The 18,323-nt window shown below is 44.6% G+C and overlaps 1 protein-coding gene across 4 annotated transcripts in view; it reads left to right on the top strand.

The window, feature by feature from the left end:
• Positions 1-3,505: 3,505 nt before the first annotated feature.
• The window catches only part of Fam161a (FAM161 centrosomal protein A), a 34,952-nt gene continuing 20,134 nt past the window's right edge, over positions 3,506-18,323 (top strand). Inside the window, exons 1-5 of one of the 4 annotated variants that reach the window (XM_029569009.1) lie at positions 3,507-3,644; positions 3,903-4,020; positions 14,095-14,327; positions 16,241-17,392; positions 17,777-17,944. In XM_029569009.1, coding sequence (XP_029424869.1) covers positions 4,000-4,020; positions 14,095-14,327; positions 16,241-17,392; positions 17,777-17,944 — 1,574 coding nt within the window. In that variant the 5' untranslated portion in view covers positions 3,507-3,644; positions 3,903-3,999. The other 3 variants (XM_008844487.3, XM_017800967.2, XM_008844485.3) reach the window with 3 other exon arrangements.

The following is an 18,323-nucleotide window of genomic DNA, read 5'->3' as shown; positions in this document are numbered from 1 at the left end:
TGGGAGGCTGAGGAAGAGGGTTGAGCTTCACACCAGCCTGGGCTAATAGATTCTTGTCTAAAAAGAAACCAGTAACAACGCTTTAACATTGGCAAGTAAAGGAGCCATACTAAAATGAAGATAAAAGACATGAGTGGGGTCATTTACAAAAGAAATTGATTGCCAACATGAAAAATTTCAATATCGCTGCTAATCAAAGAAATAAAACATTCAGGGTTGGAGAGATGGCTCAGCAGTTAAGAGCACTGGTTCTTGCAGAAGACCCAGGTTCAAATCCCAGCACCCACATGGCAGCTAACTGTCCATAACTCAAGTTCTTCTGGGGCACTGCATGATTAAAAATAAAAATGAATTTAAAAAATAAGCCGGGTGTGGTGGTGCACACCTTTAATCCCAGTACTTGGGAGGCAGAGGCAGGCAGATCTCTGTAAATTCAAGGCCAGCCTGGTCTACATGATTCCAAGACAGCTGGGGCTACAGGGAAACCCTGTCTCAAAAAGACCAAAAAAAAAAAAATACTAGGCTGGCCAAGATGAGTAAAATTGGCAAAACCTTGTACTGATGGCAAAATCTGGGTGGTGTGTAAACTAAGCCTTCCGGAAGGTAGTTTGATAATAGCAAAAGCTTTAAAAGATAATCCTTTGGCTAGGAAGCCCAGGGTTGGAGTCCTAAGCCTGCAAGAGAAGGAAGCAGAGTACATGGAGAGAGGAGAGGGGCCATGCATATTTGTCCTGAGGAAATAGCACAAGAGTACAAGATGTATGTATGCATGCAGGGCATGTTCATAATGGTAAGTGCACAATAAGCTTATTGAATACTTTGAGAGTAATAATCATCACATGTTAACAGGCTCAGTAACTGTATACTGATACAGTTTGACATTGAGAATTTGAAAAAAAATGTGTGTGTGTGTGTGTGTGTGTGTGTGTGTGTGTGTGCACAGAACTTCCTTGAACTGGAGTTCCAGACAGTTGTGAGCTGCCCATTGTGGAAAAAATCTGTGTGTGTGTGTGTGTGTGTGTGTGTGTGTGCACAAAACTTCCTTGAACTGGAGTTCCAGACAGTTGTGAGCTGCCCATTGTGGATGCTGGGAACTGAACCAGTCCCCTGCAAGACCAGCAAGTGCTTTTAAGTACTGAACCATTTCTCCAGCTCAAAAGAATTTGCTTTGAAGATGTATTTTATTTCACATATGTGTATGTGCATGCATGTTTATATGATTGTACCTGTGGAGGCCAGAAGAGGGTAACCATAACTCTCGGACCCTCATGAGTGAGCAGCAAGTGCTCTTAATCACTGAGCCAGCTTTCCAATCCAAATGCTGCAGGCTTTTTAAAAATTATTTTTTATTGATATAAAAACAGCAAACATCTGAACTCTTGCACTGAGCACCACAAAGCTAGCAAGTAGAAATCTTTAATGCAGTCATACCAAGTTCCATATTGTCTTAGTTTGTTTCTGACCAATACCAACTTGGGGAGGAAAGGGTTTATTCAGTTTACATCTCCCAGATCACAGTTCATCAGGGAGCCTAAGGTAGGAACTCAGGGCAGGAACCTGGAAGCAGGAGCTGGAGCACAGGCCATAGGGGAATGCTGCTTACTGGCTTGCTTCCGTGGCCCCTGCTCAGCTTGCTCTCTTATCCAACACAGGCCCACCTGCCCAGGGATGGCACTACCCACAGTGGGCTGGGCCCTCCCACATCACTCAACCATCAAGAAGATGCCTCACAGACATGGCCACAGGCCAGTCCAATGGAGGCAATTCCTCAATTGAGGCTCCCTCAACCCAGGTGTGTCGAGTTGACACTAAGCTATCCAGCACACATATTAAATGATTTCTCCACTGATAAAATTCTTAACCTGGTCAAAAATCATCGGTTCCCTTTTGTATTTTAAAAATCTTTTCCAGGGAGCTGGAGGAATGGCTCAGCAGTTAAGAGCACTTATTGCTCTTCCAGAGGACCTGGGTTCAGTTCTCAGCACCCACGTGGAGACTGACACCTGTCCTTAACTCCAATTCCAGGGGATCTGATGCCCTCTTTGGCCTCTGCAAGCATTGCGCACAGACAGACAGACACACACACACACACACACACACACACACACCCCAAATAAAAAATTTAAAAAGTGAAAGAGAAGCCAGGCATGGTGGCACATGCCTGTAGTCCCAGCACTTGGGAGGTCTCTGTGAGTTCAAGGCCAGCCTGGTCTACACAGTGAGTTCCAAGGACCGCTGGGGCTACAGGGAGACCCTGTCTCAAAACAAAAAAAAAAAGTGAGAGAGAAAAAAAGAAAGAAAATGGTCCTGGAAAGATAGCTCAGGGGTTAAGGACACTGGTAGCTTTGGTAGAGGTCCTGGGTTCAATTCCCAGCACTTGCCTGGTGGCTAACAATGCATAACTTCAGTTCCAGGGATCTGACACCCTCTTCTGGCCTCCATGGGCATTGCACAACATGGATGCACTTACAAACATGCAGCCAAAACATTCATACACGTAAAAAAGAAAGAAAATGCTCTACCTGATCTTAATAGGGCTGATTTCATGGGTGTTCACTCCTGTCAGAATTTATCTAATATACATTCAAAAATCTATTCATTAACTGTCCTGTATAAAGTTACATCTCAATACAAGAGTGCAAAAACAGTCCTTCCTTTGATGGTGTTCTTGCAGATCTGCCCGTTTCTGCTGTATGTTCTTTTTAGCTGTTGTTAGAAATAAAATCTGAGGTCCAAGGATCCACACAAAGTGAAAGTAATTCGGGAAGGCAGATTTTATTTTTGCAAAATGGTGCTTGCTTGGTCAGTCACACAGGACCCAGAAGCCTGGTGGGCTTTTATGCCTAACAAGAGACCTCACAGTCTTTCCTGGTTGGCTACTTTAAAAGAATCAAAGAATCAGCACCGCGGGGCGGGGAAGAGTTCTACCGCTCAGGCCATCAGGCTCAGGCTTGCCTCAGGGCCTTTCTTTAAACAAATGCCTTACAGGGTGAGGTGGAATTAAAAGATTAGAATTCCTTGCCATAAATCAAGTTCCAAGTTTTACAGGGTTTGAAAGAAAAGACTAATATTTAATGTTTCTTTTCTTTTTTTCTTTTTTTGCAACAGGGTCTCCCTGTAGCCCCAGCTGTCCTGGAACTCACTATGTAGACCAGGCTGGCCTTAAACTCAGAGATCGCCTGCCTCTGGCTCCCAAGGGCTGGGACTACAGGCGTGCACCACCACTCCAGGCCTAATATTTAGTGTTTCTTACACTGCAAATTTAGAACAGTGCTGAACAGAAACTGCCTTGTTCTACGTCCTAATGCTCTCTGCACTTCATCCTTCGCTATTTTACTCCAATCGCCACTTACACGCTTTCAGTCTGCAGACCTGTCTTGCTGTTTTTCAGTTACACCAAATCCCATTAAGGGCACGTGCAGCAGCAGACCTAGCTGCTTGTGGCTGATCGGAAGTCACTACCGGGTCGCAGCACCCACATTGTTTCCTCTTCCGCCTGGACTAACGTGTTATGGCAGGCCGTGAAAACAGCTGGCCTTCGTGCTTGGCCTCACTGGGCGAGCCGGCCTAGCCGGTCCACTCGCGGGCCGCCATGCTTCCAGTGCCCCGGGTCGCAGGTCTGAACTAGAGATTTGCGGCCTTAGGTGAGTTGAGGGAGGGCTGGTGTCTAGGTGTGAAGGCACCTTGAGCCCTTTTGGTCCCTCGCAGTTGCTGTAGCGTCCCTGGTAACCGCCCCTAGCAACCGCCCGCCGCCCGCTGAGTCTGCGATGTGGCGGGAGGCGCAGGCTGACCCACCCCAGGCCGGCGCGGGCGCTCGCGCTCGGAGGCGGGGCGATGGCTTCCCCGCGCTGGGCGGCCCGACCGACGGCCGCCCATATTATCCACCTGCCGCTCTATCCCAGCGCCCGAGCACCGGCCGCCCAGCACCCGCGCGAAGACTCCTTAGACACCCCGGTGGCAGCGGCGTTGGAGACGGCCTTGAAGGAAACGCAGAGAGGGATGCGGCCCGTGCGGACGTCGGTAAGGTTGGGAGCCTGACCCGGGCCCAGGTGTGACCGGCTGGTGTGGTCGCGGGCTGAACCAGGTCCACACGGCGAGGACCTCTGGAAAGGGGCCCCGCTAAAGAGACTGCTGCAGAAAGCCCTTGGGGAGCCTTTTCCTGGCTATTTCTAGAAAATGCAAAGAATAAGCGCTTCTGATTCTGTTCTCCAGCATCTCTTGGGGGTAAATCGTCCTTTTTCTTTCTTTTAACTGGCGGAAAACTGATGTTATAGTGGGAGGTCATAAAAACTCGGGCGATCAGCTGTGCTGTCAAGGGTGTTTTACCACTTTATGGTATTGGTTATTAGTAGTTTTTAGCACAGTACTTTAGGGGTGAGTGTTTAAAGTTCAGTGGATAGACGCTTCACAGACCTAAACATCTCGATAAACAAGTTGCTGAAATTCCAGTGTTTCCTAAAGGGATCTTCAGGGTGGAGTGAGAAGGCCTTTTCAGTAATCAGTTTTCAGTATTAAATATGTCCTGGACACCTGCCCAGCAGGTAGAAGGCAGATTCTGCCATCTTTTCTGTTCACTTTAAAAGATGGGAACCATGAATTTTTGGGGGACAGGGTCTGGTGTAGCCCAAGCTATCCTTGGGCTTGCTAATGTGGCAGAGAATGTCCTTTAATTCCTGAACCTCCTGCCTTCACCTTCCAAGTGATGGGATTATAGATATGCACCAATATGCCTGTAGCAAAACTTTCATGTCCAAATACCTTAAGGTTATCTGAAGTAAAGTAGCTTGAGATCCTGAACATGAATCAGAGTCCAAGTCCTAGGACCAGTTTAATGCATGATAAAGTTACCATTCAACACAGTTTGTAACAGGTAACAGAAGGCAAAACATATGAGTGGACGAAAGGACTTGGATCCTGGATCTTGTTAGGTCATGTTAGGGTCTAAGTTCCTTGTCTATTTCCTTCTTTATAAAAGGACTATAATTGTCTCCCTTTTTCCTCACTCGGCTATTAATGAGAACTGGAGAGAATGGGAGTCATTTCTAAAGAGCAATTTACATAAATTAGTAATAATTATAAGAACTGCCAGTGACGCTGTCATTTAAGCATCTCTCTTGGAGATTGAGCTGTACTTGGGCTTGTTGTGGTAGAAGAGTCAGTCATCTGTATACCTGTAGGTATTTTCCAGAGTGTCCTGTTAACACAATGAGCTAGTTTCGACAGGGGTCTACTAAGAAAAGAAGAAAAAGCAGCAGTAGCCAAGTCTCATGAGTTGAGTACTTTTCTGAGACCACCATACATGGGAGAGTAAACCTGGGTACGCTCCCAAAGCAGGCCGCATAGCCAGAGAGTGCTGCGGCTTGGAGAAGGACTGAAAAGGCAGGAGAGTGCTCTGGAGCCAGGCTTTGCCTCCTCACAGGTTGGAATGCAATTGATCTTGATAAGTAAAGGCTAAATTTTTTTTTTAATTTTTATTTACTATTTTTACTTTATGCATATGAGTGTATTGCTTACATGTATGTGAGTGCACCGTGTCATGCAATGCCACTGAAGTCAGAAGAGGGTGTCGGATTTCCCTGGTACTGGAATTAAAGATGGTTCATAGCTGACATGTGGGTGCTGGGAATTGAACTCCAGTCCTCTGCAAGAGCAGTCAGTGCTCTTAACCACTGAGCCATCTCTTCAGCCCCCGGTAAAGGATAAATTTGCTCCAACTTTACCATCTATAAAATATAGTAAAATCATATGCTGTGTGTACCACATAGGGCTGATTACAGAACCAACCGTCACAATAGGCCTCTTTCAGTCCTTTGGTTTTGCCAAAACTAGAACCCCTCCCCGCCCCCATGAAACCCACCCCTACTTCCTTCAGCACACACCCGCACATATACCTTGCAGGATTCTGTGCCCATGTTGGGCACTGATCTATGTTCCTTGAATGTAATTTTAGTTGTAGATGTCAATTTGTGGCCCTAATTTGGGTCTGATGATGCTATGGGTTAAGCAGTATTTTCACTTTAAAAATTTCACCTTTTGGGGACTGGAGAGATGGCTCAGAGGTTAAGAGCACTGACTGCTCTTGCAGGGGGCCCAGGTTCGATTCCCAGCACGCACATGGTGGCTAAGAACTGTCCTTAACTCCAGTTCCAGGGGAATCCGAAGCCCTCTTCTGACCTCTGAGGCATTGCATGACACAGGTGCACTCATGTGCAGGCAATGTGTATTTCATACACATAAAATAAAACTAATAAATTTTTTTTTTAATTTCACCTTTTTTGGAGACGGTTTTATTATGTAGCTCTGGCTAGCCTGGAACTCACTATGCAGACCAGGCTGGTCTTAAACTCTCAATGATCCACCTGCCTCTGCTAGGGGTTAAAGACATTCACCACTGTACCCAATTCACTTTGTTATTTAATGGAGTAACATTCCCTTTTCCCCCCTTTTTTTTTTCTTCTTTTTTTTTTTTTTTTTTTTTTTTTTTTTTTTTTTTTTGTCTTTTTGAGACAGGGTCTCCTTGTAGCCCAGCTGGCTTGGAACGCCCTATGTAGACCAGGCTGGCCTGGAACTCACAGAGATCCACGTGCAAGATTAATATGATTTAAAGAAGAAATAGGAGGGAAGCTCCTTAAATGCATTGTTAACATTTAAGTCCAGGCCTGATGGTTGAGAGAAAGCAAGCCATTTGGAAAGTGGACATAGAAACGTATTCAGGGTAGAGAACAGCACTCACAGAGGCCCTAAGGTGGGAAGAGAAAGACTGAGAATTTGAAAGATAGCCAACAGGACTTGGTGAGGGGGAATGGGGAAGGAAATGAGGTAGAGGTGAGCAAGGCCTGTCACTTGCTAACACGTGCAAGGTTGTTACAGACTTTTTTAAATGTGTATAGTGTATTGTCTGCATGTGCGTAAGTGCGCCCTTGTCTTGCAATGCCTGAGTACGTCAGAAGAGGGTGTTAGATCCCCTAGAACTGGAATTACTGAAGGTTGAGCTGCCATGTGGGTGCTGGGAACTGAACCCCAGTCCTCTGTAAAGAGCAGCCAGTGCTCTTAACTTTTGAGCCATCTCTCCAACCCCCAATGTTCAGTTTTTAACAGGGTAAACTTGAGATATATATGAAATTACCAAGTAGAAATGCTTATGAAATAGAGTCCTATGGGGTCTAGGCTGGAGATTTACATTTGGTAGTTGTCAGCATTTCTGAAATAAAGGGAATGAATGCATTCATTTTGTTATGGGAAACTGAGGCACAGGACCAGTCACAAACACAAAAGCACTGAGACACTCACATAGAAAAATTGGGAAAGTGTATTCGTGTCAGGGAACACTAGGCAGACTCAAGCAGAGTTTGAGCCCCTGAATTTAGCTCTTTCATGGTTTTTATAAGTCTTCACGTTATTTTATTTTATTTTATTTTTTGTCTTTTTGAGACAGGGTCTCCCTATAGCCACAGCCAGCCTGGAACTGTATATAGACCAGGTTGGCCTCAGACTCACAGAGATCCTCCTGCCTGTGCCTCCTGAGTGCTGGGATTAAAGGCCACCATGCCCGGCTTTCCCATGTTGTTCTTTAACTGTTAAAGGACTGGTGGGTTTAAGTTACAGCTTATGTGATTACCAGCATAGGTACTTTAGTACCTTGGGAACACGAAAAGGAAATTCCTTCTGCAGGCATGTTTGCAGAGACAGTTATTTAGGGCAGGGGCTAAGGTATCTTTTTTTTAACAGAGTTTATTTCAGGTACCTTAGCAGTCAAGGCAGTTGCAAACAGATGTTCTACTAGATAACTGTGGTATTAATTTCTCAACATAGTCTTCTCTATTTTAGCCTTGATTCCTTTTCAACACAAATTTTAGGAATCATTTATAAACTACTATAAGATGAGTACTATGTCCTAAAGTATAAAATCAGTCATAAAACGATATCAGATACACACAAAAGTAACATTAAATTCATGGGTATATTTCTTTCCCCCTTCAACTTAGGGAGAGTGTGTAGGGAAAGGAGAGAAGGGATGTATTAGTCACATCTCTGTTGCTGTGATAAAACACCATGGCCAAGGCAGTTTATAGAAGGAAGGGTCTGTTGGGCTTATGGTTCCCGAGGGATAAGAGTCCATCATGGTGGGGAGGCATGGCGGCTGAAGCAGAAAGCTGTGAGCTCACATCTTCAAGCAGGCACAGGAAGCAGAGAAGTGGCTGTTCTAGTTTGCTTCTAATTGCTGTGACAAAACACTGACCAGCACCAACTTGGGGAGGAAAGGGTTTATTTGGTTTACATCTCCTGGGTCACAGTTCATCAGGGAGCCCAAGGTAGGAACTCAGGGCAGGAACCTGGAGGCAGGAGCTGAAGTACAGGCCGTGAAGGATCACTGCTTACTGGCTTGCTCCCCTGGCCCATGCTCAGCCTGCTTTCTTATACAACACAGACCCACCTGCCCAGGGATGGCATCACCCAGAGTGGGCTGGGCCCTCCCACATCACTCAACAATCAAGAAAATGCCCTACAGACACAATTACAGGCCAATCCAATGGAGGTGGTTCTCCAATTGAGGCTCCCTTTACCCAGGTGTGTCAAGTTTACACTAAAGCCATCCAGCACAGTGACTAATACAAAAGATTGGTAGCAGAGAAGAATGTAGAAGACTTTGGAAGTTTGGGCTAGAAAAGCAGTTGGGTGCTATAAGCAGTGTAGGAGGCAGGACTGTAGAGACCTGGTGGAAGGATTCATCACCTAAGTGGGTCAGGCCAACCTCAGGAAGATTATCTTCTTACCTCTTGGCAGCACTTGCAACATTCTAAGAACAGCTTAACTGTTAAAGAAGCAGGGACAAATAATGAATACTGCATGGTTTTGACCAACTAAATGTTCTGGGGGCAGAGAGCAAAGATGAAATTAGAATCGGAAGTAACTTCTTAGCCATTTGTCTGTTTTAGGTAGAAAACTGGGGTGAGTTTATTTGAAAAGCTTAGTGTTAATAGTATTAGTCGAAAACAGATTGAGTACTGTGCAAAAATTAGTGCATAAGCATAGCTTGCCTGGCCTGCCACGTCTTCCTTTTCCCTCTCAAACAGTCCTTCCAGGACAGAATCATGGGGTGTTTTCAGTGTTTCAGTGTAGACGATTAAAGCCCTTTCGTTTTGTTTGTTTATTGTCTTTTTTTTGAGACAGGGTCTCCCTGTAGCTCCAGCTGGCCTGTAGACCAGGCTGGCCTTGAACTCATAGAGATCTACCTGCCTCTACCTTCCAAGTACTGGGATTGAAGGCATGTGCCACCAAGCCCAGGAAGACCTTTTATTTTTGAAAGATAGCATCTCCTTGTAGCCCCAGCTGGCCTAGCACTCACTGGGTAGACCAGGCTGGTTTCGATCTTACAGCCATCCACCTGCCTCTGCCTCCTGTGTGCTGAGTATTAAAGGTGTGTGCCACCATGCTTGACAAGACCTTTTTGAAGAGATTTTCTGAGTGAATGACTGTGAGAGCCCATGAATGCTTCTGTCTGAAAACAATCTTTGAAGTGCCCTCCACCTTTAACTGGAGGGTATATAAATAGAGGCAGTTTAGCAACCTGAATTTAAATTTTTCCATTTATGTTTGGACCCTAGGGTATTTCCTTAGTACTCAGTAGAATTAGTGCAGCCCTTTAGAGCAGCTAATGTTTCTTTGCACAATTCAGTCATTCATAAGGAAATCACTCTTTTTTTCCTTTGGGTTGTTATTTCTTTTAATCTTTATATTCGACAAGTCTTTATTGGATATCTGCTATTGGCCAGGTACTTTTCTAGGCACTGGGAACACAAACAGGAGCAAAGCCAACAAGTCCTTGCCTTTGTAATGCTGTCCTAGTTTGTTCTTCATTGCTGTGACAAAATATTCTGACCAATACCAACTTGGGGAGGAAAGGCTTTATTCAGCTTACATCTCCCAGGTCACAGTTCATCAGGGTGCCCAAGGTCGCAGTTCATCAGGGAGGGCAGAAACCTGGAGGCAGGAGCTGGAGTACAGGCCATGGAGGAACACTGCTTACTGGCTTGCTCCCCTGGCCCCTGCTTAGCCTGCTTTCTTATGCAACACAGGCCCACCTGCCCAGGGGTGGCACCACCCACAGTGGGCTGGGCCCTCCCACATCACTCATCAAGAAGATGCCCCTCAGACATGGCCACAGGCCAGTCCAATAGAGGCAATCCCCCAGTTGAGGCTCCCTCAACCCAGGTGTGTCAAGTTGACATTAAAGCTATCCAGCACAAATGCTGATCCCTGTTGGGGCAGGCATGAATACACACATGAACAAGATTGAGGTAGAGTGCCAGCTGGTGGCTGAGCACTGCTGGAAAAATAAAGCAGAAAAGGAGGGCTCACAGTAAGTCTCGAAGTTGTCATTGCAAATGGAATCTTCCATGAAGACCTTTTAGAGATGACATTTGAGCAAAGACATGAAGGATGAGCAAGCAAGGCTTCCAGAGTCTCCACATCCTCGGCAGAGCAAGCAAGCAGCCTTGGGGTAATTTTGCTGATCCCTTTTTAAAAAGATTTATTTTTATGTGTGTGTGTGTGTGTGTGTGTGTGTGTGTGTGTGTCTCTGTCTGTGTCTGTGTAGGCCAAAAAAATAACAGATTGGGTACTGTGCAAAAATCAGTGCATAAGCATAGATTTAGAATCTCTAAACATCTAGAACTGGGTTCCAGGCAGTTGTAAGCCACCTGGCTGAGCTGGGATCCTCTGCAAGAGCAGCAATTGTGCTAAGCTTGAGTCCTCTCTCCAGCACTTCTTTTTCTTAGCCCATTAAAAACAAAGAGACTGGAGAGATGGCTCAGCAGTAAATCGCAGTGTACTGCTTTTGAGGATTGATTCCCAAAACCCACATTAAGTGGCTCACAACAGCCTGTTACTCCATCTCTCGGAGATCCAATGCAATAGAGCTGGAACTGACCTGGAAGCCACCTCCCCTGAAGGCTAGCTCTTATAGCTTTGGAGAGCACTATGCAAGCTGCTAAGGGAGAATATCAATCCATGGTCCAACCCCAGCCTCAAGGCCTAAAAAACCACATCAATGACCAGCACAGCAAGTGACATTGGTACAGTGTGGTTGCTGGCTGTGGCAGCTCTCCTCTGGCTATGGCCGCTCTCCTGCTCTCTTAGTTCCTCCGATCAGTTGTCCGGTCTGGACCCCAGGGCTGGTGAGGAGTCTGCGCCAGCGTTGCCTCATTCAGACTGAGGAGACCAGGCTCAGTGACACAGGTCTGCTTTATTGCAAGAAGGCACAAGCTTATATAGGGGTAGTGGTCCAATCACAGCACAGCAAGTAGGATACCTTATTAGCATAACAAACAGTGTCCTATTAGCATAACAGATTTAACGTCCTATCACAGAATAGCGGGTAGGATGCCTCATTAGCATACTGGGTTTCAGATTACAGAGCCTGGATTCCTGGAAACCCCGTGACCCTGACTGTTGCAATATCTAAGTGTTGCAAATTTGGATTCCAAGGGTGGTGATTAGGGAGTGTTGAACTCTAGGCATCAGTCTCATGATCTGCCAATGGGAGCAAAATGTCACAAGGCGTTCCTTGTGACTCCAGGCCTGCTGTATGGATGTCAATAAGACTCACCCTAGGCTCAAGCCTGTCTTCCACAGTACAGTAGTGGCACTTTTGTCTTGGGGGTCATCAGCAGCTACCTAATTGAACTTAAAACCCACTCAGTGAAAGGAAACTCATATGTGGTACTGTAAACCTAGCCAAAAACACATAGCTGGAGAGGTCAGAGATCTTAGAGAAAACTCCAAGGCTGTCACATCCCTAGACAAATGTTATTTCATACTATGTACAAAATATGGATTCTTAAATTTATAGATAGGTATCCTAGTCACCACCCATCAAAGAAGCTTCTTTTTCAAGAGACAAAGATAATTAGAGTTCCACAACTGGTCATGCGCAGAGATTGTCTGTGAACTGCCCTCGTCAAAGTGGCACATCTAGGATGCAACCTCTACACCTGAGGTTCACAGGAATATAAGACAAGGGATGAAGAGAACACTGATGCATCTTTCAGTTCTCATCAGTGAAGCTCCTTCATGCAACAGAGGGCCAGGAAAGCAAAAGGTCACACAAATGGCCAAAATGCAGAGAATAAGAGTGCAGAGTGTGGGTCCTTGGACAGGACTCCTGTGTCAAAATCCACCTACGCAGGGCTCAGGTACCATTTTGGAAGAGGGGGTGAAAAGATTGTAAGAGCCAGGGAGGAGGTGCAGGACCATATGGAAATAGTCCTACAGGTTCCTGGGACACTTCTCATATGAACTTATAGCAATGGCGTCGGCATGCACAAAACACATGCAAACTCAAGCAGACAAAACCCCAGCACAGAACTATGGAAATGAGTAGCAGGTCTCAATCTTAGTCGAAGTATTATTGACAGCTGATTACTGCTGAGTGAAGAAGAACTGATCTTCTTAAAGGGAGGGACTCTAGGTAGACTGACTAGATCCCGGTGGTTGAACTTGTACTGAGGGACATCTGGGGACACTAATTTTACATGATAGTCCTTAACACAAATGACAGAATGTATGAACTTCAGCATGGGAGGGTGGGATATAGGAAGTGCCAAGGGGGAAGGGGATATAAAGATGATTTTCTGTATAAAATACATAAAAATTCAATAGAAATTTATTTAAAGAAATAAAACATAATTAAAAAGCCCCATATCTATGCATCTGTCTGTCCATCCATCCATCCCCTTCCCTGTTGTGCTAGGAATTGAACCCATATCCTTGTATGGGTTATCCTCCATGAGCTAGGCAAGCACTCTACAGGTAAGGCACTTCCCCCACTTAAACTGTTGTTTATAATGGACTCTCCTGAATTTTCCCATTGGAAGGCTAAACAGGCTTATTTTCTGAAGTATGAATAGGGATCTAGTTCAAATACACTTTTTTCATTTTGAGTCTGTTCTAGGTTATAGGCTAGATTTAAAACCATAGTTGGGGGGAGGGGCTGGAGAGATGGCTCAGCTTCTAAGAGCACTGGCTGCTCTTGCAGAGGACCTCGGTTGGGTTCCTAGCACCCACATGGTGGCTAACAACTCAATTCCAGTTCCAAGGGATATGACTCCCTTTTTTGGCCTCTACAGGCCCTACATGCACATGGTACGTTTATATACATGCAGGCAAAACACTCATACACACACAATAAAAATAATAAAACATTAAAATCATAATTGTCAGCTCTTTATAGTATCATAGGGGAGGTGAGTACTATGTGTGTATGTGTACTTGTTTGTGTGTTCAGGTGCACATGCATATGTGTGCATATAGAGGCAAGAGGTCAACCTCTGGTTTTCTCCTCAGTCCCCTCCACTTTGGCTTTGTTTCTTTGAGACAGGGTCTTCCTGTAGCCCCAGCTGACCTGAACTTGCTATATAGACCAGGCTGGCCTCAAACTTACAGAGATCTGCCTGCCTCAGTCTCCAGAGTACTGGGATTAAAGGTGTGTGCCACCACGTCCAGCAGTGTCTCTTTACTAGACATGTGTGGAACATCTACAGCCATTTATTCTTTCTTGTTCTGTTCTTGTGCCCAAAGTCTCCGTAGGAATGACTCTTCAGAAAGTCTCTCTGCCCTCTCCTGTGCCCTCTTATTCCCCCTCCAAGATCTCATCCCAACTTGGCTCCTTGAAGAGCATTGTCCCTGGCCTCGTCTCCTGTCCTCTCACTTGGGGAACTTAAGCCATGGCTCTGGGCAAGGGAAGGAACTGCGCCCTTTTCTCTCAGCTAAAACTTAAGAGCGCAGAAGGTGCTTCTTACAGAAAGCCCTTGTGACACGTGGTTTGCTTCTGCCTACTATAATATGAATGTAGTGAGTTAAATATTTTTGTTGGTTATATAGGAATCTAACTATCCATTATAACATGGATTAAATTATATTTTCTGGCAGTTTTGTTTTAATCTCTTGTTTTTAAAATATCATAGAAGAAAATGTATATAACCCATAAGTAACTTCTAACAGGCAGACCCTTTAAAACTCAGCATTTGGATCAGTGTCGATTTAATTTGTTATTTAATTCCAGACACCACGTAATAGTTTTTTTGTCCCCATCAGACCGATTATAACGCCAGCTTTTCTGGGAAGGACGGACGTGTAACCTGTAAGAATGCCATGAACTTTTCTGATGTTCATCACTCTAATGAAGAGTATTTCAGGAAACTAAAAGAGCTGAAGGCTGCCCATATAGAAGCCATGGCAAAATTGGAGAAGATGTGCCGGGATAAGTTAAATTTAAAAGAAGCTGAGTCAGTGGTCACCAGAGAGGATTCTTCTAGTATCTCCTCTGGGTGAGTGTGTACTCATTGTCCTCATGGGCTGTGATCTTAAATGAGTGCTCAGGCTGAGTGTAGAATAAATTATTTCCTTCTAAATACTCTTCAAAGTTCTTTTTTCTTAGATAGGGTCTTCCTGTAGCCCCTGCTGGCCTAGAACTCCCTATTTATACCAGGCTGGCCTCGATCTCAGAAAGATCCACCTGCCTCTGCCTCCTGACTGCTGGGTTTAAAATATATATTTTTTTAATGTGTATGAGTGTAATGCCATATGTGTAAGTGCACCCATGTCGTGCAGAGTGCATAGAGGTCAGAAGAAGGCATTGAGTCCCCTGGAGAACTGGAGTTACAGACGGTTGTTAGTGGGTTCTGGGAACCAAACCTGGGTTCTCTGCAAGAGCCGCCAGCGCTCTTAGCTGCTGAGCCATCTCTCCAGCCCTGAGGCTAGGCCATTTTAAATGATGAATATTAAAGTTCAATTTTAAATCTGGGTTTGCATGAGCTCAGTGAAGATACTGCACCTAGGAAACCTGGATTTGGTTTCCGTTTGCAAAGTAGTCTGTAATTTCAAGGCTCGTTTCTACTATGAACTTGCTTGCTTTGAAACTGGAGATTGAAGCTGGGCGTGGTGGTGCCCGCCTTTAATCCCAGCACTCGGGAGCCAGAGGTAGGCGGATCTCTGTAGTTCAAGGCCAGCCTGGTCTACATATTGAGTTCCAGGCCAGCTGGGGCTACAGGGAGACCCTGTCTCAAAAAAAAAAAAAAAAAAAAAAAAAAACAAGCAAAGAAACTGGAGATTGAGCTTTAAACTCATCCAGTTAGTCAGTTAATCATGCATCTCCCGTGTGCTGGGCCTTGTCTAAGTACTGCAGAGTCCTGACCAGGATACTCTCTAGGAGGTTGAACAACTAGCTGAGACCCAAAAGCTACAGAATATGATATAACGGAATGTCTCAGAAATAGAAAAGGCAGTTGATCATGCCAGGGTGCTGGTGGGATACAGGAAAGTATTTTCAACCAAAGTGTCATATTTGAGTTCAATCCTTTTTTTTTTTTTTTTTCTGGTATGCTGGGAATCAAACCCTTAGCAAATGCTAGGCTGACAGTACTCTACCACCAAGCTATCTATCTCCCCAGGTTGTTGTTTTTAGACAGGGTCTCACTCTTTGCTGAGGCTGGTCTTGAGCTCTCTGTCCTTCTGTCTTGGCCTCCAAAAGCATGCACCACCATGCCCAGATAAGTTCAAACTTGGAGGAGGAATAAAGGTACAGCAGATATAGGAAGCAAGGAGTGGCCTTCTGGGAACCAGCGACTATGTTTGCAAAGGCACGGTGGCTCAAGAGATCATGGTCTGTGGGAGGAATTTCATGTGACTCCATAGGACTTAAGAATGGTAACTGGGGTAGGCAGTCATGAGAAGTAAGACTGCAGAGGCAAGCAGGGACCAGTCCTCAAGGGATTGGTCATCTACACTGCAGCACAGAGGATCTTTGACAAGTTTCAAACAGGAGACTGATGTGATTTAAGATGGTGCCTCTGGAAAGCAAAAAGGGAATTTTGAACCTGGGTAGCCCAAGACTGGAACTCACTATATAGACCAGACTGGCTTTGATGTCACAGAGTTCCACGTGCCTCTGAGTGCTGGGATTAAAGGAATATGTCTCCACGTCCAGCTTGCATAGAGGGAATTTAATGGACACAAGGAGCCTCTGCCATCAGGTTCCTTCCCTGAAAAGTGAGAGTAAATTAGATAATTTATAGTCCTCCCTCAGCTCTGTTCTAAATAATAGTGATGATTTTCACAGTCCCTACCCAGTTCCTCTCTTCTCAGCCACATATACCTTCATCTTAGAAAATGTATAATTACCTTAATTTTTATATTTGGCCACATACAATTGAAGGTATACCTAATTATTATTCTTCCTTAGCTCCACATCAGAAAAGAATCCCTATCAACCTGTCTTGTTAGTGACATCGGTTTCAGAGCCTCACCTGGGCCGATCTTCCTCCTTGCTTACTTCTGAAGAGGACCTGCCCAGCCTGGAGAAAGAGCGTCCTGGGAGAGACGGGATGATGAGCTATGCCAGGGAGCTCATCAGCAACATGTGGACCAACTTCTGTGTTGAAGATTATATTCAGCCTGAGGATCCTGACTTCCACACAGTTGAAAACACAGGTAAGAAACCAAAAAAGTGGACGCCCACCGTTACAATACCTGTGCCCTTCCAAATGATGGTCAGAGAACAGAAGAAAAAAGAAGCGGCCACGAGAGCTAGGTCAGAGATGGAAGTGGTGCAGAGGCTGCTGAGGAAGGAAGAAGACGACTTGGAGTGTAAGAAGTTCCGAGCCAACCCGGTTCCCACGCACATCTTCCTGCCACTGTACCAAGACATGCTTAAAAAGGACGAGGAGCGGAGGAGGGCCACCAAAGAGAAGAACAGGGAAATTCTTTTGGCTTCCCAGAGGCCATTTTCATTTATAGAGAGGGAGGAACAGAAGCAAGCAGCCCGAGAAAAGCAGCTTAGAGATTTTTTTAAGGCCAAAAAGAAAACAAAGCGATTTAGAGCCAGACCTCTACCTCAGTCTATTTACGGGTCACCTACCAGGGACAAGTTAGAAGAGGAGGAGCTCTATAGAAACATTAGGATGCCACTGAAAGCCCAAGAACTCTTACACAATTTGTCTCTGCCCTGTAGGCCAGCACACAGACATTTTAGGAAGCCCAGAGGTCCTGGACAGACTGCAAAGTTGAGGTGTAAACACAAGTGCAGGTGCCAGAGTTCTGGTGATGAAGACCTCCCTGAGAAATGGAAGGAGCCCTTCTCAGAACACAGCTTTTTGAAACACTCAACAGTCTATAAACCATTTTGTCTTCATGAATCCTCCAGTGAATCTGCTAAAAGACAGAAAATCTTGGCAGACATTAGAGCCGATGAAGAAAACTTGAAAGAAACACGCTGGCCTTACCTCTCTCCAAGGCGGAAATCACCCGTAGGAAGTGCTTGTGCAAAGCCCAGGCCTTGTCACTACGTGCCTCCGATGCCTACCGCCTGTTCCCGAGGACGCGAACGAGCCATAAGGTAAGTAAGGAACTAGGAGCGAACACTGACTCATGCTTGATAAGTACTATGTGCAGCTCTGTTGGTTTTATGTTGGTAAACTTGAAAATATTAAATTATTATTTTATCTGTAAGATATATTACTATATTATATATAAATATATATATTATATAGTACAGTATTTTGCTAAGAATATTCTAAGAAAGTAGTGTGTTTTCTATTTTATGTTTTTTGGGGGATAGAAAAGGTTGCCGTCAGCCTTAATTAGGCTTCCAATTTCTTGTCATATTTTTGTCAAAATGTTGCCTTTTTTCCATCCTTTGAATAATTTCATGTTAAGTCTTTGCTAACCAGGCGTTCTCTTTGGCTTAACATTGAATTAAGCCTTAGTTTGTTGCCTTCAGGAGAACCCTTGAAGAAAAGAAAATGTTGGAAGAAGAGAGAACTCGGATCCTAACTAAGCAGAAGCAAAGAATGAAGGAATTGCAGAAAGTCCTGACAACCCGGGTTAAGGCTTATGACTCACATCAGAGCTTAGCTCAGATGTGTAAATCCAAAGTCAAATATCTCAGGTATTGACAGACTCCTGAAACTCCAGAACACTTGTTTTCAAACTTTCTTTTTCTTTTTTTTTTTTTTAAATCAGTGAATATGAACAGATTAAAAATGGAGTGAAATCTTAGTTTATGGATTCAGATTATTTTTGTTGTCTAATACTCAACCTGCACATATATGTACCTATACATGTACACATACCAAGGAGAACCAGTGTATACACTTTCCTCCATAGTGAGAACCAGGAAATCATGTGAGACAGACACATTTTCTGTTATGGCCATAGTTAATAACTGATCTAATATCAGCATGAAATCTTGAAATCTTTTTTATGCATTTATATGTATATGCTTTTTATATATTATATAAAATATTTAATATATGTTATTTTGTATA

This window comes from Nannospalax galili, unplaced genomic scaffold (genome assembly GCF_000622305.1).
Source record: "Nannospalax galili isolate Female #2095 unplaced genomic scaffold, S.galili_v1.0 scaffold682, whole genome shotgun sequence".
NCBI lineage: Eukaryota > Metazoa > Chordata > Mammalia > Rodentia > Spalacidae > Nannospalax > Nannospalax galili.
This window is presented reverse-complemented; position numbering and strand designations above follow the sequence as displayed.